The sequence below is a fragment of the Amblyraja radiata genome, chromosome 14 (genome assembly GCF_010909765.2).
Source record: "Amblyraja radiata isolate CabotCenter1 chromosome 14, sAmbRad1.1.pri, whole genome shotgun sequence".
Lineage (NCBI taxonomy): Eukaryota > Metazoa > Chordata > Chondrichthyes > Rajiformes > Rajidae > Amblyraja > Amblyraja radiata.
Genome location: NC_045969.1, coordinates 10,133,707 through 10,156,077, shown reverse-complemented (window position 1 = coordinate 10,156,077; position 22,371 = coordinate 10,133,707). Strand labels below are relative to the sequence as shown.

The following is a 22,371-nucleotide window of genomic DNA, read 5'->3' as shown; positions in this document are numbered from 1 at the left end:
TTGCCAAAGAACAAGAACATCTCAAATGTCCTAGAATGGAATGCCTCATCTTGGAGGTAGATGTGGGGGTGATGGAGAAACTGAAATAAGTGGATAAAGTCTTTACAAGAGGCAGGGTAGGCGGAAGTATAGTCCATTTCATTGGAGATATCGAATTCTCCAATTTTAGGTAACTACTACAACCACCCCCCTTCCCCACACATCACGCTTCTTCACCCATCTCCCAATTCCCTACCTGGACTCATCTCCCAGGTAGAAGGTACGGAAGCCTGAAGACTGCAACAACCAGGTTCAGGAATAGCTAGTTCCCCATAGCCATCAGGCTATTAAACCTGGGTCGGACAAAACTTTGATTATTAATAACCAATCATCTGTTATTTGCACTTTATCATTTTATTTATTCATATGTGTATATATTTATATTATAGTATATGGACACATTGATCTGTTTTGTAGTAAATGCCTACTATGTTCTGTGTGCTGAAGCAAAGCAAGAATTTCATTGTCTTATCAGGGACACATGACAATAAACTCACTTGAACGAACTCTGACACTGTCTGCTTTGAAGTATCTTTGAAAACAAAGCAAACATCCGCGTCACTGCAGGAAGTCATACAAGGCTACCAAACCGGAACTGAAGAACTGCCACCTGACCAGAGAGAGAAGTTCACAAGTTATAGGAGTAGAATTAAGCCATTCAGCCCATCGTGTCTGCTACGCCATTCAATCATGGCTAATCTCTGCCTCCTAATTCAATTTTCCTGCCTTCTCCCCATAACCCTTGACATCCGTTCTATTCAAGAATTTGTCTATCTCTGTCTTAAAAATATCCACTGATTTGGCCTCCTCAGCCCTCTGTGGCAATGTTCCACAGATTAACTACCCTCTGACTAAAGAGGTTCCTCCTCACCTCTTTTCTAAAAGAGCGCCCATTAATTCTGACCTCTGGTCCTAGACTATCCCAATAGTGGAAACATCCTTTCCACATCCACTCTATCTCTGCATTTCATTATTCTGTATATCACATTAGTTCACTTGTGGATAACCCTCTAGTTGTAGGAGTGTAGAACTACCTTCAATTTGATCTTGAGAATGGGTTATGAGACAATTACATGTTCAGTCAACAGGAGATTGAACAAGTGAATGACTTGATCTCTTAGTTTCCAATTAAAAAAATGAGGCTGAGACACACGGGACGGCAGATGCTGGAATCTTGAGCATAAAGGACAAAGTGCTGGAATTAAGTCAGCAAGTCGGGCAGCATCGCTGGAGAACAAGGATAGGCAAGGTTTCGGGTCGGGACACTTCTTCCGATCAAAATTTGGCTTCCTGCTTGTGACAAATCAATGTAAACGATATTCTCCGGCCACACTGTTTAGTCTGTGCTTCTCTGCAAATGATCAAGCAGCAACCATGATATCTTCACCACAAATCAATTGTCATTTTGGCTTTTAATTGTTTTTAAATTTATATTTTTCACCCCAATTGCTTTGCAAATGCATTTCCTAACAAGGCTTCAACCCATCCAATCTCCAATTCTTACCAAAAGTGCAGCTCACCTCTTTGACATTTTGCAGCGACTCGGGAGTGATGCTGAAATCCACAGGGCTGGGTGTTAACCTGCCTTTCTGAGGCTTTAAAAGAAAAAACCGTATTAAATAAATTTTAAAAACAATTAAAGTAAAAAGATTACAACAACATACAGCTCAAAACATGCAACCCTGTCCATTTATTTTTCAACATGCTTTCCCTCCAATACAGTGGCTCTCTCTCTCTCATATAAATTCTCCAAGTACATCATGACAGAGAAGCAACAAATGAGAACCAGTGTCAATCTGCTATAGGTTCTACTCAGTTTAATTAAAGAAATCCAGATGAACGCTAAGCGCTGATTCGCCCTCTCTCTCTCGAGTTTTCAAAACACAGACACCACTTACCAACGAATGCAGAATAAATTCACAGCTCTTCATCAAGTCCTTTGCAAGGAGTGGACGTCGCACATCACACCGGAGTGTGTACTGAAAGAGGCACAAAGAAAATCACACTGGAGCGTAATCAATTTAAAATAGAGAAAATATATTCAGACTCCTACTGAAGGCTCGCGATGCCGCTTTCAGATCTGGCGACGCTGAGGGATACAGCTCATCCAGGGCCAATCTGAAAATGGGAATTAGGAATGCCAAACTCAATCACAAACGGCGGATTGAGGAGCACTTCCAAAACAACTCTGACCCCAGGCGCATGTGGCAAGGAATCAAATCCCTTGCCGATTACCAGAAAGTTAACACCCCTCCCCCAGACAACGCCACCCTTCCTGACGAGCTAAACCATTTCTATGCTCGCTTTGACCGAGATAACAAAACCCCAGCCATCAAAGTTGCTCCACCCCCAAATGAACAACCCATAGTCTCTCCACCTCTGCTGTACAAGATGCACTGAGCAAGGTGAATGAGCACAAAGCTGCCGGCCCCGATGGCATCCCTGGCCGGGTGCTTAGGGCATGTGCTGGACAACTATCCCCAGTCTTTACTGACATTTTCAATCACTCACTGGCCCAGGGTGTTGTCCCCACTTGCCTCAAGACATCAACCATCGTGCCAGTGCCCAAACAGTCAGCCACAGGGAGCCTCAACGATTTCCGCCCAGTGGCCCTCACCCCTGTCATTGCTAAGTGCTTTGAGCGGCTGATCTTGGCTCACCTCAAAGCCAGCCTCCCCCCCACACTGGACCCCCATCAGTTTGCCTACTGGGCCAACAGGTCTACAGAGGATGCCATATCGGCGGCCCTACACTCTGCCCTGACCCACCTGGACAACAACAACTCCTACATCAGGTTGCTGTTCATTGATTTCAGCTCCGCCTTTAACACTGTAATCCCCGCCAGCTTGATCACCAAACTCAGCGGGCTTGGCATCTCCACCTCCCTCTGCAACTGGACACTGGATTTCCTCACCAACAGACCACAGTCTGTTAGGGTCAACAACCTCACCTCCTCCACTATAACACTGAACACCGGCGTGCCACAGGGCTGTGTGCTCAGCCCTCTCCTCTACTCCCTCTTCACCCACGACTGCATCCCTAAGTACGGATCCAACGCCATCATTAAGTTTGCTGACGACACCACGGTGGTAGGACTGATCAGTGACAACGATGAGTCAGCCTACAGAGAGGAGGTCCAGCACCTGACAACCTGGTGTGCCAATAATAACCTCGTCCTCAACTCCAAGAAGACGAAGGAACTTATTGTCGACCAGGAAGGTCAGAGGAGGCAGACATACCCCCATCCATATAAACGGGACTGAGGTGGAGCGCGTCTCCAGCTACAAATTCCTCGGGGTACACATCTCGGAGGATTTGTCCTGGTCCCTCAACACCTCCAAGCTGATCAAAAAGGCACAGCAGCGCCTTTACTTCCTGAGGAGGCTCAAGAAAGCCCACCTGTCCCCCCAGATCCTGACCAACATCTACCGGTGTACCATCGAGAGCATCCTGACCACCTGCTTCACGGTATGGTACAGCAGCTGCACTGTTGCGGACAGGAAGGCACTACAACGGGTGGTGAAAACCGCGCAGCACATCATCGGTGCCCCGCTCCCTGCCATGGATGCCCTCCACCGAAAACGGTGTCTGAAGCGGGCTGGGAAGATCATTAAAGACCCCTCCCACCCCAACCATGGACTGTTTGCCCTCCTCCCATCAGGGAGGCGGTACAGGAGCCTCGGGTCTCGTACCAGTAGGATGAGGAACAGCTTCTACAATCATACCGTCGCATTGTTGAACTCGGAGTCCCGCCGATAGATTCCTCCGGTCCCTCCGTCCCCATTGTTTAATTATTCTGTATTTTTTATTATTCTGTATCCTCTTTTTTTTTAAATTTCTATATGCACTACTACGGACTGACGCAAAACTGCATTTCGTTGTACCCATACTCAGTATTTGTGCAATGACATTAAAGTTGAATTGAATTGAATTGAATATATCTACCATTGAGGGAGAGTGGTGTCCGTTATTGCCGATTGTCCACTATAATCGAGCAAAGGCTTTGCTCCAACCTAGTGGTCACTCCATGCAAGAACAAGCTGTTTTCAAATACAAATTTTGAACAGCTAAAAATAGTTTTTTGTTCCTGCCTGCTAAAAATACTAATGGCCGTTTGTTTGGAAACACATTTGCAAACAGTGTTGCTCGAAGCGATTGCTCATCTATGTTAATGCCTTGTCAATGTCAATGACTTGTCAATTTTCCTGTGTAACTGGCAACCTGTTAAAGAGACAGTCTGCTATAACCAAAATCCATTATATAAAGATCTGTAATAACAAGGGTTTCATGTATATCCAAACTGAAAAAAATCAAATATTTTCAAAACATCTGGTCTTCTGGATGTTAAACAGCACCCCATATGTTTCAACAAATAAACGTAAGATTCTACAGCACTATTTCTAAGAGATGAGGAATTATCCCTATTGCACTGGCCAATCTCAACTGCAAAGTATTTATCTGGTCATTCTATTTTTGAGATACCCAGCTGAGAGTATACTACCTACCTTGCCTCCATACGTTCGAATTTAATTAAACATAAATGGCTGTAAACTATTTAACGAGCTCTGTTGATGTTCATGGAAGTATAAACTGTCATGCACTTTGAAATGTACAAAAATAAATTTGCCTCATTTTAGCATCCATTTATTATCCTGCAACTCGGAACAGTAAATTGGTGTGCATCAATATGAATCAAAATAAACACGGAACAGTGTTCTGCAGAAAAAGGGCACTCTTCACTTCCGTGTCCTTCAACTGAGCTCAAGAAACCCTTGGGGTGCTTGCACCAGGGAGTAACAAACTAAAGGGGCTGTCCCACTGCGGCGATCTAATCGGCGAGTTCGCCCTCGACTCACTCGCACCACGGTCGACACGAGGTCCTAGGAGGTCTTTGTAACTCTCCTTCATGCTCGAGAGTAGTCCCCGCGTACTCGAGGCCTCAGCTAGGTCGTGGCGTATTTTTCAACATGTTGAAAAATGCCCGCGAGTAAAAAAAAGTCGCCATGGGAAAAATCGATAGTTTTATTACTCGTAGATTTAGTCAAAGTAGATCGGCATGTTATTCGTAGGTAATCTAAGGTAGTCGTAGATAGTCTTCAACATAGTCGAAGGGAGGTCGAAGTAGATCGAAGGAGGTCGTCTTCACTCTCCACTGTTCAGTGTCCAATTTTCCCGAAGCTAGTCAAAGCTAGTCTTCAACATAGTCGAAGGGGGTCGAAGCTAGTCTTCAACAGTCTTCGACATGACATTTTTTCAAACTCACCTAAACTCTTCTTAGGTCGCTGCAGTGGGACAGCCCCTTAACTTGGACATTAAATACTCAACAAATTGTGAAGGGCAGGTAGTGTGAGCTTGCCAAAGGGTGGGAGGGATTGAGAAAGCCAGCCATTGAAAGCCAAGCAGGTGAAGAGAGGGATGGAGCCAAATGTACGAGGTGTAGAGGAAAAGGAATGCCAAAGAACTGGTATACAATAGAAAGTCAAATGCAAGCCAGGGTTTAACTATATAAACTATTTAACTATAGAAATGAATGGGTAAACAGCAGTACATTCAAGGGACAGAAAGTGACAATTTCTCATGCCATAAATGAATCGATCACACAATCGATCACACTATCACACAATATTCTGCAATCCACCAATATAACATACTGCCAGTTCCATCTTTCCTGCCTTACAGCACTTTACACAACATGGAGGCTTCAACTATGTTATTCTGCAATTTACATTTAATAAATTGCGGTAGAATATCATTCTTAGACTGTGACCTGTTAACACTTGTTATTCTTTCTCATATTGGTGCATTTCAATCTGCATTCATTTGACGCACTGATCTTTCCTCGAGTCATTTTTATGTGATGGGTGTGAAGTAGTCTTTGTTAACTTGCCTTTCCCCCCCCTTCCCATTCCAAATCTCAGCACTTAAAACTTCAGCCCTTTATTGTGGGTCAAATGCAAAATGCCTGGGAACCAATTCATTGGAAGGGAAGATTGGACAAGATGTTTCAGGTATCATTCATTTACATCATTACTGCAAGCTATAATTACTGGAGAATGCAACAAGTGTAAAGCCACATGAAAGCGAACTAGAGTGGTGAATCTGTGGAATTCATTGTCAAGGCCAAGTCAATGGATATTTCGCAAGCAGAGATTGACAGATTCTTGATTAGGAAGGTGTCACAGGGTTATGGGGCAAAGGCAGGAGAATGCAGTTGAGAGGGAAAGACAGACCAGCCATAATTGAATGGAGTAATAGACTTGATGGGAAGAACTGCCTAATTCTGCTCCAAGACCATGAAGAAAACCGGCCCCGCATCTACCTCTTTCCAGCCCCAATGAAACAGGGAGAATGCTGACCTTGTAATAATACATGAAAGTAGACAAAAATACTGGAGAAATTCAGAGGGTGAGGCAGCATCTATGGAGCGAAGGAATAAGTGACGTTCTCGTGTTGAGACCCTTCATCAGACTGATGTGGGGGTGAGGGGGTGCGGGAAGAATAAAGGTAATAATACAAACAAATAATACGTTGTGACTCAATACTGAACGTGGCCCATTTATAAATCTTAATATTGCTTACCTACCTGTATATTAACAAAGACCCCATGGTATGTCTCATAGAGAACTTTACTGCCTTTTACTTTCAGTGGGAATTCAAAAGGGATCTCCGTCCGGCCACTTGGAAATTTTCCCGCCTTGGCTACTTCTATATTATTGCTGATAAGTTGGATAGGCTACAAGAGAAAAGAAAAATCAGTTAAAATTTCAAGATACATTGAGCTAAAGGATTGTTATGGGATTAAAACAGGAAATATGTAGTCTGCCGTATAGACCTGGTACAAATCGGCCCTTTTGTTCCAGTACTTCATTTTGTTTAAATCTCAGCATGTCTATTGCTCACTGAACACAATTACCAATTATTGGTATCACTTGCCAGATATTTCCAATTGCCTCTTGAATTTTAACAAGTGTGGATGTTTTTGGGAAGTCTTGCCTTCTGAAAGATTTAATTTAAGAAAAACAGGGTGCAATGTGAATGTTTGTGAAATTCCTGATCTATCAAAATGCACTGGCCCATTGGTTGCTTTAGACAGTGTTCCCAATCACACAAAATGTACACACGGTGCCTCAACTGTGGAAAGCGCTTTCAAGAGCAGCTTTATGTTCCTAATTTCTGAGAGAATCTAATTGATTAGAACTGACAAATCATATTGTAGCAGAGGAGCTGATATTAAATGCAAAGTATTCTCAGTGGAGCATTTCAAAGCCCACATTTGTTGAATTTAGGAATAAGAGATGGGACATTATGCTGCAACTTTACAAAACATTGGTTAGGCAGCACCTGGAAGATTGTGCGCAGTTCTAGTAACCACTCTGTCGCAACAACACCACTGAGATGGAAAGTGTGCAGAGGAGATTCATAATCCTGCTTGAATTGGAGGATTTTAGTTATGGTAAGAGGTTGAATAGACTCTGCTTGTTTTCATTCGAGCAAACGTGGCTGAAGGATGACATGATAGATGGTCAATGGTCAAAATCATTGCCCCATTCTCTCAAAAACAAAATCTGGTGAGAGTATGGAGATTTAAAGGCAATTTGAGGAGTAAGATTTCTCTCTCTCCCCACCCACTCCCCCTGATATCTCAACCTGCAATCCATTGCAAGAGGTGGTAGTGGAATCCAACACAATTATATTGCTTAAGACACTTAAACAGAACAAATGGGATTAACAGAGATGGACAAATTGGTGAGCATGGACATGGTGGGCTGCAGGGCTCATTTCCATGATGTACAACTCTATGACTCCAATTATTACATTCAGGGAACCGACAGACCTGTGACAAAGAAAGCTTGCCTGTCCAATTAACTATTTGTGCAGGAAAGAACTGCAGATGCTGGTTTAAATCAAAAGGAGACAAAAACTGGAGTAACTCAGCGGGCAGGCAGCATCTCTGGAGAGAAGGAATGGCTGACGTTTCGGGTCAAGACCCTTCTTCAGAAAAGGTCTCGAACTGAAACGTCACCCATTCCTTCTCTCCAGAGATGCTGCCTGTCTCAATAAACTATTTGCCCTCACAAAGAAAACATTGGAAGCTGGTCACCTATATTTTTACTCAATAACAAACTGGTATTTGAACAAACCATTAGAACCACCATTTAATTGGTGGGTTAATAAAATCAATTAATAGTGGTGCAGAGGGTAGAACTGCTGCCTCACAGCACCAGAGACCCGGGATCAATCCTGACCTTGGGTGCGTCTGTGTGGAATTTGCACCTTCTCCCTGTGGCCAAGTAGGTTTTCTCCACGGGCTCGTTTCCTCCCACAACACAAAGACTTGCGGGTTTTTAGGTTAATTGGCCACTGTAAATTGCCCCTCGTGTGCAGGGCGTGGATACGAAAGTGAGATAACATAGAACCAGCGTGAATAGGTGATCAATGGTAGGCATGGACCACGCTGCATCTCTAAACTGAACCGAACCATCTTCCCAAGAAAGGAGGATTACCAGGTTAAGTGTTGTGACAGGAATACGGATTTAAAAAATAGAAAGCAGTGGAGCAAGTCTTTTTACAAAATCGAAACAGATTATCCAGGTGGTGAGCTCGTTTAATAAAAGTGTAAAATAACATATAAACTTGACTTACTTTGACAGAATTGTAGAAAGCTTCAAATACACCAACGCTCTTTGCACTGAGCTGGAGGCTCACGGCACCATCCATGGTCAAGGTGATCCCTTGGTGCTGGATGGGTTCTTTGCTGGTTAAAATAACCACTCCAGACAGAGTTTCCTGCAACAACAGTAATTACAGCTCAAGCAAACCCCAGTAGTGTACATGTCAATCCACACAGTCCATCTAAGTACAGGTATTCCTTGATTTGAGACATGATTATGTCCCAGGAAAACATTTTGTAATGAGAAAACTCGCAACAAATGTTTTTGTGTGTTATTTCAATGCAAACACTGGAGAACGTTCCTATTGATGAGTTTAATCGGCCATCCGGTTGGAATACATTAGAAACAAGGTTTACAAATGCAGAGTGCTGAGCAGCTCAGCGGGTCAGGCAACATCTCAGGAGAACATGGATAGGTGATGTTTTGGGTTGTGACCCTTCTTCAGACCGATTGTTGGGGCGGGGACCTGAAACGTAACCTATCCACGTTCTCCTGAGATGTTGCCTATCCTGTTGACCTACTCCAGCACTGACTTCTCAAGTTGGAATACATTCATTTATAGTTAACCTTTTCCTAATCTCAGTGTTCTTGATGGAATTTCAATCTCTCTCAAGGTGAAAATCTGTTTTCTTATTAACTCAACCTTTGGTGCATCTATCACACCTTGGCCCATTGTGTTCTGTGACCATTTGATTAACTTACACAAAGACCTCATGGACACGTCACATTTGCTGACTAATCACAACTCTGAACAAATATGTTTAAGAAGGAACTGCAGATGCTGGAAAATCAAAGGTACACAAAAATGCTGGAGAAACTCAGCGGGTGCAGCAGCATCTATGGAGCGAAGGAAATAGGCAACGTTTCCGCCCGAAACGTTGCCCATTTCCTTCGCTCCATAGATGCTGCTACACCCGCTGAGTTTCTCCAGCATTTTTGTGTACCTCTGAACAAATATGCACCTGTATACAGGTAACCAAGGGTTTGGATGAATGCTGTGGGCTGTGCAAGAAAGTCTCACATCAAGTGCTTTACGAAGCAATTACGTCAACTAGTTGCAACCTGTGCAAATATCACGGTGCTGCCATTCTATTGAATAGACATCCTATTGACACAGGTGTGTCAGTGTGTTCCGACAATTCAATTGCTGATCACATTGTTACTGTCAATAGAAGACTGCTGTGCAATATCAATATGGATACCATAGAAATAGTTGAAGGCAATGCTTCCTGGTTATCGCTAACTCTGATCGCCATACCTTTGAATACCGGTCTGAAGAAGGGTCTCGACCGAAAACGTCGCCCATTCCTTCGCTCCATAGATGCTGCCTCACCCGCTGAGTTTCTCCAGCATTTTTGTCGACCTTCATACTTTTTCTGAATATCCCTGTCCCTTCCCTCTTGTGCTTCCAATCCCCAGACAAACATACCCTCACCAGGTTCTATTTAAATAGTGCTACAATGAGTCTTACTAAAATCATTGCCAAACACTATAATAGCATGTCACTATTAGGACCTAATCTTTGTAGCTATCTGATGTCCCCTCAGTGTGTCTTACTGCCTCCATAGTCATGAAGCAGATAATACAAAGGCATATATTTATCCTGAACGAACCACTCTGGATAGAACAGTGGGTGCGATTCCTTTATATAATCCCTTCAATGCCAGTTATTCTGGGACGGTGAACCAAGCAGCAGCAGAACCTGTGGCCTTGGGGGTGAGCTTACGATCTCCTGCAAACTCCCCCCACGAGGTTCCACTATCGCCTCCCCCACATGTTCCCACCATCCCCATTACTCTGTTCCACTTCACTGTCCTTTCATATCCAATTACATAATCTCCCAGCTTCTGTCGCTATGACCACCTTTCCTTTCCCCCACCAGATTTAATCTACCAAAAAACCCTCCGAATCCAGTTCCATATATTGCTTGGCAGGTCTTGCCTGACACCTCACTATACTGGCCATTTCCCATCTGCTCATTCAGCCTGTTCGAAACATTGACTGCTCATTCCCTCCCTCTGCAAACGCTGCCTGGCCCGATGAGTTTCTCCAGCACAAATTTTCTGCTCAGTATTAAGGTATCTTTGGGAAGTCAGACCCAAAAATCTATTATATCCGGCTTCCAGCTCTCTTTCTCCACCCAGCCCCCTTCGTTCTTCCCTGCCTACAAATCACACTGAAGGGTCACCTATCTGTGTTTTCCAGGGATGCTGCCTGACCCGCTGAGTTATTCCAGCACTTTATGGCTTTTTAGTTGTAGACCAGCATCTGCAGTTCCTTGTTTCTACATCTGGAATATGGCAGTGTACTCAGTGTCCAGTGTGCAGTGCAGATGGAAGACTGTGCTTTGAGTGGAGTGTGCAGATGGAAGACTATGCTCGTTCTTGGTGCCTCTCGGTGTAAGAGGTGACAAGCAAGAATCTGCCGGAGCCTTTGGTCATCCTGCAGTTAATCTTTGCTGGAAAAAGTACTGCACCAGTGCCAAGTAATCCCAAAATTACACATTTTCTTCAGTGTTTGCCAACACGGCCTTCATCAAGGCAGAGGTTCTTCCATGGAACTGAATTCAATTTAATCTTTGTGACACCAGGGAAGATCGAGGGTTATGCCATTAAACATGGTAACAATTTTATTTGACAACTGAATTCTAAGCAGTCATATTCTGAAAAATTTACCAATAATCTTATTTGATGAATTTAAAAAAGTCATCCATGAGCAACATTAGGCACTGGCTAAATGATTTACAACATCCGCCACTTATTTCCTTCAAGCCCTTGAGTTGCACTGTTTGCTACCAAGTGCCACAATTTGTGGTTATCATTTAATCCTTAGGTTATTATGTACTTGCATCACAGCAGGGACTACGGCCCCATAGCAGAAGCGTCCACGTCACGGGGTTGAAAACTGGAAGTATCCTGAGCTAATCCTGCTACCACCGTCATCTATTGCGACAAGTGATGGCTTCCATCGATTGTCGCCGGAAGCTTGCGTCCCTTTCAGGGCGGACGATGACAGCGAGGCCAACATTTGTAACAAGATGGACACGAAAAGAAGAAGCAGCAGCAGGGACAACTTCATTTCATTGGGTTTAAAGCACTTTGGGATATGCCGTAGATATAGATACTTAAAGTGTACTCAACAAGTTTGGAAACTTAAGCTATAGAGATTTGAAAGCCAAGAAAAATACATAATAGGATCCACAATATCAAAAGTGTAAGACTTTATCTCCTGTGACACTGAACAACGGCACTGATACAGTGACAGGGGTTATGGGGAGAGGGCAAGAGAATGGAGTTAGGAAGGAGATATAGATGAACCATGATTGAATGGCAGAGCAGACTTGATGGGTTGAATGGCCTAATTCTGCTCCTATCACTCATGACACTTAAAATGGCCCCAAATTCTCAATTTATTTTGACTTAAATGTTCTCAGGTCAAATAAACTAGGAATCAACTTTAAGGGAGGATTGTGTGACTGAACTAGTTGCTTGCAATTCAAGTTAACTTTACTTTCATATTATCCTTCATTCAGTATTAAAGAGAAACAAACAGTTTTTGGTGGTTGTATTTGCAATCTCATAACCTTTACCACCCTGTGTCTAGACAATGTTTGCTTGGTCATAAACCTGTGTTTTTTTATATTCTTTGGGCAAAGTGTCAAGAGCCAAAGTACTTACTTGGCTCCTCCAAACCATCCATTGGGATAATAACTGAACACTTTCCCCGACAACCATTGACGTGAAACATTACAAATGTGTTTACTCACTGCAAAACTCTTGCAAGTGCACCAGCTCTTGGCAGGGTCTCAAGCTGCCAGTTGCAATATAAAGCAAATGCGCTTAGAACAAGAAGAGTAGAAACAAGACAAATGCTGGTTTATTTTAAAAAAAAATAAGAGCACAAAGTGCTCGACTAACTCAGGTCAGGCAGCATCTCGGGAGAATATGAATAGGTGACATTTTGGGTCGGAACCCTGCATCAGACTCAAGAACAAGGATGCACAACTATTTGGACCAACTTTAATGACCCAAGGCATAACCCGAGCTGCAAGAGTCTTTCTAAGACCACACATCAGGGCTCAGCACCACTGGCAGAAGTTGCTTTACAACCTTACAAGTAGTATTTACATACTTAGGATGCAGCAGATTTAATGCAGAACCTGGTAACGGTGAGGAAACCGGGGAGATTGTGCTTTTGTGCGGAGATAGTCGTGCTGAGCTGTATGCAAAAACATGTATTTCACTGTACCTGGTGCATTTGACAAAATCAAAACCACTGATTCCATTGGAAACTCGATGAATGGCAGAATTAATTATCAAATGTGGTACACATGAAAATTTGCAATTGACCAATCAACATTTTTTGAGATTTAAGACAAAAGTCCCAATGTCTTGGGTGTAATGTTGATGGGTTCACCCATTACATTTTACATAATTGGCTCATGCTGGCCGACTAAATTTTCTATTGAGATTTTTTTTAAATTTTTCTATGGATGTACGGAAACCTAATTATTTCTTCTATGTAAAGCACTTTGGTTTCAACCTGAGTTGATTAAAACTTGCTATATAAATAAAATTTACTTACTTACTAATTAACATGGCAATAACCAGAGAATCAATGTGCAGGAAGGAACTGCAGATGCTGGTTTCCACCAAAGACAGACACAAAATGCTGGAGTAACTCAGCGGGACGCGCAGTATCTCTGGAGAGAAGGAATAGGTGACGTTTCGGGTCGCGACCCTTCTTCAGACCAGAGAATCAAGTCGTGCACCTCAAAGGATTCATTTTTGGTCACTTCCCAATTCTCATATCATGTGAAAAAACAGCACCAGTCTCCGCATGTACACACATAACACCCAGCGATTCCTCTCTCAAGCCTTCCATTGCTCATAAATTGACAGCCTCCAAGCTCTGCCTTCCCCGAGTTCAAAATGTTCATCTAAACATTTACAATTGTTTCTAATGCATTCCACGTCACTCTCCCTCATTTCACCCACCCCCCCATTAAGATGGAAGCATCGTAAACTCAGTTGTCGATGTCTTAATTCACACTGTGTACTCACGCTCACCTATTCTCAGGCACACAGACTATTAAAACGCAGTTAAAACTCTATCCTGGAGCTCAAATTCCTCCAAATCGCCTTTACGGTGTCACAGTGGCACAGCAGTAGAGCTGCTGCCTTACAGTTCCAGGGATCTGGGTTCGAATCTGACTACAGGTGCTGTCTGGAATTTGCACGTTCTCCCTGTAACCTAGGGGGTTTTCTTGGGTGCTCCAGTTTCCTCCCACATTCCAAAGGCGTGCAGATGTATAGGTTAATTTGACTACTGTAAATTGTCCCTAGTGCGTAGGATAGAATCAGTGGAGGGATGATTGCTGGTTGGTGTAGAATCGATGGGCCGTAGGGCCCATTTCCATGCTGTATGTCTAAACTAAATTCCTTTAGCCCCAAGTTACTGAAATCTCTCCAATTTTCCAATTATGATCCTATTGAACATTCATTCAAATAATGCCCATTTCCAATTTCATTTCATTTTTTAATTTCCAATGCCTTAAGCATTAAAATGCTCTTCCTTAATTTCCCCACTTTTTTTTCTATTTCCATTACCAAAATATCCCTTAAATCCACCTCTTTGACCAAGATTTTGGTCGTGATCTCTACTATGATGACCAAAAGCCTGTTGCATTTCAGTCCTAGCACCATTCATCATTCTTGTTTTCAGCCCGATTACTGTGATTACTGTGTTGAAGCAGGCAGTCCTTGTGCTCAAGAGAGGTGTTGCTTGCAACAATTACAGCAGATGTATTGTTGCAATCAGGTCCAGGGATCATTGGAAGAGTATCTCAGCTTTAAAGACATTTTGTGTATGGCAAAGAACAACAACCAAGTAAAATGCTGCCCTTACTTCAAGGAAAACATTGCAAACTCGACAATCACCCTCAGAAATAGTCCAATCCTATGATTGGCCCAACAGATCCCATCGTAAGGCACAGGCTCATTCAGGCAGAGACCACAACATGTCTACACCATGTATTATTTTGAACGTCTGCTACAGCGGACTCAGCAATTGTGCAGAAATAATGTCTCAGGCAGCAGCATAAAGCCAGATTGATGTTCCAGTGAGCATCTTTTGATTCGTTACGATTTCCTCTCAGACGTGTGGTTTGCTCCTGGTTTTACTGGGCATTAAAATCAAAGGTCATTGTTTGGATATTATTGCTCCAAGTACAATTGGAAAGATATGGCTGAACATCAGAAACACTGATTTTGCCAGCATGTCACAAGAAAAACGCTCATCATGCTAAGATCCAGAATTGTCAGGTCAACTTTTGCGATGGGTCAGATTTGGACCATCAGAAATGGACGCTATTGCATTGAAACATGCAAGGTGACTTTGTGAACAATTTGCTCAGAAAACAAGCACCACATACTCAAATTTCTCAGCACAAGTGTAAAGTTTAAATTCTAGTTGCTGCTGTGATGGCATGGGCATACCAGCAGAGTGCAGCAATGATATATTTAACAAATACTTCTAACTCGAAGCTTCACTCATTCACAACTTTCCAAAGTATACTGGAGAAGATGCAGTACAAGAAGGTGGTCAGCATCTGTGAAATTACTAATGATACCTTGAATCGAATCACTGCTTGCAGGACAAAGAATTTTCTAAGCAACATTTGAGAAAACACAAGGAAAATGATACCTAGAAAGCAAGAAGGAGAAAGTTGAGTTCAAAAGGGACGTGATAACCCTAGGCTAGAGAGCCAGACATCAGTGGTCGGGAAATTTTAGGAGAAAATTCTGATAGGATCTACTCACAACTAGGACAGTCAACGTGTCTTTATGTGGAGGAGGTAATGTTTGACAAACTTGATTGAGTTTCTTCAGCAAGTGACACGGATGATTGATAGTGGGGAGGACAGTGAGTGTTATATACACGGACTTTATTAAAGCTTTCAATAAGGTCTCGCATGGTTGTGTGATCCAGAAGACTAAGGCACGTAGGATCCATGGAGACTTGTGCTTCAGATTGGATTCAAAATTGATTTGCCATAGAAGACGGAAGATAGTAGCGTAGGGGTGTTATTCTGACCAGCAGTCTGTAACCAATTAGATTAATGCCCAGCACATTAACGCAATCACAAAGCTCTACTTCGTTTAGAGAATTGTTGTTAAATACTCTACTGAACCTCTACAGGTGTATAGTTGCATCAAGGCTCATTTCAAGCCCAGGCACAGAAGGCTACAGGTGAAATTTAAGATGAAATTTTTTAATTCAGTCATTGGTTAAGCAGGGATAAGGGAAACACAGCAGGGACCATAGGACATAGGAGCACAATTAAGCAATTCGGTTCAAGTCTACTCTGCCATTCCATCATGGCTGATCTACTTTTTTCTCTCAGCCTTCTCCTCATAACCTTTAACACCCTTACTAATCTAGATCCTACTAATCTCCGCTTTAAAAATACCAAATGTCTTGGCCAGCAAAGCCATCTGTGGCAATGAATTCCACATTCATTGCCTTCTGGTGAAATAAATTTCTCCTCATTTCCATTCTAAAGGTACGTCCTTTTATTCTTAATCTGCGATCTCTGGTTCTAGACTCTCTCATTAATGCAAACATCCTCTCCACGTCCACTCTATCTTGGCTTTCATTATCCAGTAGGTTTCAATGAAATCCACCCTCTCATCCTTCTAACCCTCTGAGTCCAGGCCCAGAGCCAAACACTCCGTACATGTCAACCCAATCATTCCAGGAATCATTTTTGTGAATCTTCTCTAGACTCTCTCCAACGACAGCTCATCCTTCCTCAGATATGGGGCACAAAACTGCTCACAATATTCCAAATATGATCTTACCATTGCCTTCTAAAGCCTCATTCCAGTTTCATTGAAATGAGATAGCATTGTATCTGCCATTCTTATCACAAACACAACCTGCAAATTAATCTTTTGGGAATCCTGCACCAGCACTCCCTAGTCACTTTGCACCCCCAATGTTTGAATCCTCTCCCCAGTTAGAAAATAGTCCACACCTTTATTCCTTCTACCAAAGTACATGAGCATACACTGTATTCCATTTGCCAATTCTTTGCCCAGTCTCTCAATCTCTCGAAATCCTTCTGGAGAATCCCTGCTTCCTCTACACTACCTGCCACTCACCCTATCTTCATATAATTGTGGCCACAACACCATCAATTCTATTGCTGATGGGGCAACAAGGACATAGGCAAATGAACTAGTTTGAGGAAGTTTGGCACTGAGGCTACTGGTCAAGGCCAGGCGAAATGGCAGGAAGGAGGGAGTGCATGACAGACTAGGTAATCTGGGGGGGAAGCAGTCCTGCAACTCGATGGGACTGGTAAGGATGTGCCGCTCATCCTGCGCCCAGCCATCAGTGACAGGACAGTATATCTCTCATTTCCATCTCACCAGACTCTGTCTGGAGAAGGATCTCGATCGGAAACGGCACCTATTCCTTTCCCCCACTGCCTGCCCCACTGAGTTGCTCCAACTTTTTGTGCCTATCTTCGGTGTGAAGTTAATTCCTACATATTTTGTCTGTTCCACTGCGAAATGTCAAGGTGTATGCCTACTTTGAAAAAGTTCTCCTCTTTCTAACTGGAGTTCTGCAACACCCGCATCGTTGCTTTTCGCATCTTTCATTAATTTGCTCAATGTACCTTCTATAACTCTCGTTTCCCTCTCCCCTGACACACAGTGTGAAGAAGGGTCTCGACCCGAAACTTCACCCATTCCTTCTCTCCAGAGATGCTGCCTGTCTCGCTGAATTACTCCAGCACTTTGTGTCTATCTTCGGTGTAAGTCAGCATCTGCAGTTCCTTCCTACACAGGTCAGACTCAGGCCGACAGCCGGAATCGGGGGAGGGGGGAAGAAACATCGACAGTCCCTGCTGCACTCACCTCCTCATGATACACCTTGTTAGCCCGCTTTAACTTGATATCGACCGCCATCCAGACACTCCGAGGCCGAAGCCAGACCCGCGGCCGACCACCCCCGTCACGTGACGCACCGTAGCGCCCTCTCTCACGTGATGCTCCGCGTCTATCTACCCGTCACGTGATGAGCAATCGCCGCTGTTCCCCCTCTGAAACGTGATGCGCAATCGCTATGTTCCCCCCGTCACGTGTCGTGCCGTCGCTGGATTTCCCTCGTCACGTGTAGCGTCTTCGCTTATGCTACCCTTCCCCCGCTCCCCCCTCACGTAATTCACCGGCGCCTTCTTGCACACAGACACAGCGCCATCACGTGACGCGGTCCTCCCATTCCTCCACCGGGTCCTCCCAATGACACGGGGCTATCCCGGCGTGCTGTGAGACTGGCCACTCGATGAGTCGACCAAAGATGCTTTGGAGCCGACGACCGGTCGCTCGAGGAAGTGGACAAGAGCTTCTTACCGCTGAAGTGATTTTGTTTATAATTATTCCGGTCTTTTACCCGAGCATTCCAGGTGGAAATCTTATCAATTTAGCCCGCAGCACATTTTGAGATTTCCCAAATGAACATCACGAAGAAAAGTTATTTTGTTTAAAAGATTTAACTGTATAGGGTGATTTCACGAAAGGTCACTGGAGCGTAGATCCGCACCCACGTGACCGAATATTTTAACGGGGACAAGCGTCACTTCCGGTACATGTTAGTGGATGGGAAAACACGCACTTTCACACCCGTTAAAAACATCGAAAACGGCCCGTTTTTGAGCTGCAATTTACTGTACCAGTCGGGGTGACCGTGAGGAACAGCTACCTACATTTACAGTCCAAAAAAAAGATAGAAACTAAGGTAAATTCAAGAGGGAGCTGAAGGTGTAAATACAGCGGAAGTGCTAGCGGACATTTACCGTGGAGATTTAAAGATCGAAAATATCGGGAATTATCGCGTTTGCTCGCTGCATTTCATCAAAAGTGGCATTATTGACTTTTTATCTTTATTCATTTGTTAGATGAAAAATATTAAAAGTTAAAAATCCGTCAGTAAAATTGCAAAATCGCCCATGGTTCTCAGGTGGGTTTTAACATGCAAAATGAAAACACTTCTGACGCTCCATTTACCGTTTAAATAATCGTAAACTATCAATGCGTTTTGAAATAAATTTTACTGAGATGCAAGCTAAGGAATGGGAACGCCATGCACGTGCAACAAGAAGAGAGTATTAAAGCAGATTTGGTTGCAGCTCAAGCATCTATAGCTCTGCAAGTTGATGGCGTTCTTGTGCACATTGTCTATCCTGCTCACAGTAGGTGCCCAATCAGGATTGTTGACATCATTCCATGCTGCAGGCTTGTCTGTTATTAGATGATAAATAAATAAATAAGTAGTTTGGGTGATTGTGCAGGCTTTAAACAAGAAACATTGAGAAATATATTTTGGCAAATAATAAAATCTCCTGAATTTGTCCAACAAACAGCTGACAATTATCCCATTCCTTAGCTTGCATCTTAGTAAAATTTATTTCCAAACGTATTGAGAGTTTACGATTATTTAAATGGTAAATGGAGCTTCAGAAGCGTTTTCATTTTGCATGTTAAAACCCACCTGAGAACCATGGGCGATTTTGCAATTTTACTGACGGATTTTTAACTTTTAATACTTTTCATATAACAAATGAATAAAGATAAAAAGTCAATAATGCCACTTTTGATGAAATGCAGCGAGCAAACGCGATAATTCCCGATATTTTGGATCTTTAAATCTCCACGGCAAATGTCCGCTAGCACTTCCGCTGTATTTACACCTTCAGCTCCCTCTTGAATTTACCTTAGTTTCTATCTTTTTTTTGGACTGTAAATTTAGGTAGCTGTTCCTCATGGTCACCCCGACTAGTTCAGTAAATTGCAGCTCAAAAACGGGCCGTTTTCGATGTTTTTAACGGGTGTGAAAGTGCGTGTTTTCCCATTCACTAACAAGTACCGGAAGTGACGCTTGTCCCCCAGTTTAAATTTTCGGTCGCGTGGGTGCGGATCTACGCTCCAGTGACCTTTCGTGAAATCACCCTATTTCCCTCATTTGCTTCTGTGTTGCAGTAACTAAAGAATTACAGATATTGATTTGAGTAAGTGTAGAAAAGAAGGATTTTGCTCAGAGTTAAAAGTAAGCAACAAGTAGGAGATCTTTAAAGGGGTTGCTTGAGTAGATGAAGAAAAATTGTTAAGGAGATTTCAAATCATTGTCAAAATATGATTGCCAAAATCACTTGGATATCTTGCATCAGATATAAAATAATGCACCTCTCCCACAGCTGCAGCCTGATCTGGGTATTTCCAGCATTCTGTTTTGTTTCAGGCTTTCTGCGATTGCTGTGTTTTGCCTCTATTCTTAAGGGCCTGTCCCACGAGCATGCAACTCCATGCGGCAAGCGCGACCTAACGTGGTCACTTGAGCCATACGGCCTCGCGGGGCCAGTCCCACTTCGATCTCCGGAGCCGTATGGAGTTGTGTGGAGCTGGTCCCGACATTGGGCTCCGAAAAACTGACCCTGCAAAAATTCCGCGCGGCCTGCAGCCGCATTGAGGCCGTACGCACTGCCTCGACGGGCGTGCGCAGCGTCTTGACGGCGTACGCCTTTGCTCGAACTTCGCATCAACTCTTACGGGATCACTCGACCTCCGCGTGGTCCCCGCTTCCGGTTTGGTCGCGCTTGCCGCATGCTCGTGGGACAGGCCCTTAACATGCTCTTATTTTTATTCTGTTTCTAACCCACTGCTTGATCACACCACACTGCTTCATCTATTAACTAGATGGTTCTGAAAGGATTGTGTAACTTGTACGTCATCAGGCTTTACTCAACCTGACATTTGAGTATTTCCAACACTTGTCTTGTATTAATGTAGGGAAGTGTGGTGTTACATATAGGTTAACTACTATCACTATTTTTGATCGGACTTTGCTGGCTTTACCTAGCCCTAAACGCTATTCCCTTATCATGTATCTATACACTGAATGGCTCGATTGTAATCATGTATTGTCTTTCTGCTGACTAGTTAGCACACAACAAAAGCTTTTCACTGCACCTCTAAACTAAACTACTGTACTCTAAACTAAACTGAACTGAGATTAGATAAGGGAGAAAGATAATGTTTGCTCTAAGATGCTAATGAGTCCAATGCTTTTAAATATTTGGGTAGTTTTGTGATCCTCTTTTTCATTTTAAATTTACATAACTAACGATTTAAATTTCCGCAATTCTATGGTGGGAGTCATTCTCATGTCTAAATCAATGATCCAGATATCCAGATATTAACTATAATGGTACCTTACTACATGCTTACTGCATTACTCTGTAAGTAGTTCATTATTGGGGAGGTTGCCACAAGTAGTTTTAATATTGATTTTGAAATATATTTCAAAAAACCTATGCAATCACACCAGTGGTGAGCAAAAAGTCAGATGAAGAGTAATGACTAGTTCATTATCCAAAGGAGGTGAAAAACAATTCTAAGCATGGGGAAAATATAAAATATAAAAATATTCTGAAGAAGTGTCTTGACCCAAAACGTCACCCATTCCTTCTCCCCAGAGATGCTGCCTGTCCCACTGAGTTACTCCAGCATGTTGTGTCTTTCTTCGGTTTAAACCAGCATCTGCAGTTCCTTCTTACACAAGAAAATACAAAGCACAGATTTCAAATTTTGCATACACTGCAAAAACATGAATTTAACCTACTTATTTTGTCATCTTGCGAATAATCAAGAGGAAATAATCACTTGGAAACAAATTTCACTTTATGTGTACTATCTCAGAGATACAGACCAGTGTGTGGTTTGCTTCAACAATCCTCCATGCAAATTATTAGCCAAATTAAATAGGGAGCAGAACCTCATATTTCGCTTGGGTAGTTTACACCCCAGCGGTATGAACATTGACTTCTCCAATTTTAGATAGTACCTGCTTTCTCCTTCTTCCCCCTCACCTTCCCAGCTCTCCCTCAGCCCACTGTCTCCACCTCAATGCCTATCGACCAGTGGCACTAACGTCTGTGGTGATGAAGTGCTTTGAGAGGCTGATCATGGCGCAAATCAACTACTACCTCGACAAAAACCTGGACCCACTGCAGTTTGCTTACCGCCACAACAGATCAACGGTGGATGCGATCTCACTGGCTCTCCACTTCGCTCTGGACCACTTGGCCAACAAAAACTCATATGTCAGGCTGTTATTCATTGACTACAGCTCTGCATTTAATGCAATCATCCCCTCCAAGCTGGTTAGCAAGCTCTCAGATCTGGGTCTCTGCGCATCCCTCTGCAATTGGATCCTTGACTTCCTCATTCACAGGCCACAGTCTGTCCGTATAGGTGGAAATGTGTCATCATTGATAACAATCAGCACGGGAGCACCTCAAGGCTGCGTGCTCAGCCCCCTGCTTTACTCACTCTATACTCATGACTGCGTAGCTGGACATTGCAAACTCCATCATCAAGTTCGCCGACGACACCGCTGTTGTGGGATGTATCACCGATGATGACGAGTCCTTACACAAACAAGGTCACGTGCAGTCCTTGCACGTGACCTTACACAAACAATCTCCCAGAAGTACTGGAGGACAGAGGATCTAAGGGGGTCGAGGAACTGAAAGAAATATTCATTAGGCGAGAAATAGTATTGGGTAGGCTAATGGGACTGAAGGATGATAAAT

The 22,371-nt window shown here is 43.3% G+C and overlaps 1 protein-coding gene across 2 annotated transcripts in view; it reads right to left on the bottom strand.

Annotated features, from left to right (window-relative positions):
• Positions 1 to 17,915, bottom strand: part of vps26c (VPS26 endosomal protein sorting factor C) — a 32,199-nt gene extending 14,284 nt beyond the window's left edge. Inside the window, exons 1-5 of one of the 2 annotated variants that reach the window (XM_033032501.1) lie at positions 17,639 to 17,915; positions 8,683 to 8,826; positions 6,623 to 6,772; positions 1,938 to 2,018; positions 1,560 to 1,634 (exon numbers count right to left, since the gene is read on the bottom strand). In XM_033032501.1, the coding sequence (XP_032888392.1) occupies positions 1,560 to 1,634; positions 1,938 to 2,018; positions 6,623 to 6,772; positions 8,683 to 8,826; positions 17,639 to 17,689 (501 nt within the window). In that variant the 5' untranslated portion in view covers positions 17,690 to 17,915. The remainder of the gene's footprint in view (positions 1 to 1,559; positions 1,635 to 1,937; positions 2,019 to 6,622; positions 6,773 to 8,682; positions 8,827 to 17,638) is intronic. The other variant, XM_033032502.1, reaches the window with a different exon arrangement.
• Between the last annotated feature and the right edge of the window lie 4,456 nt (positions 17,916 to 22,371).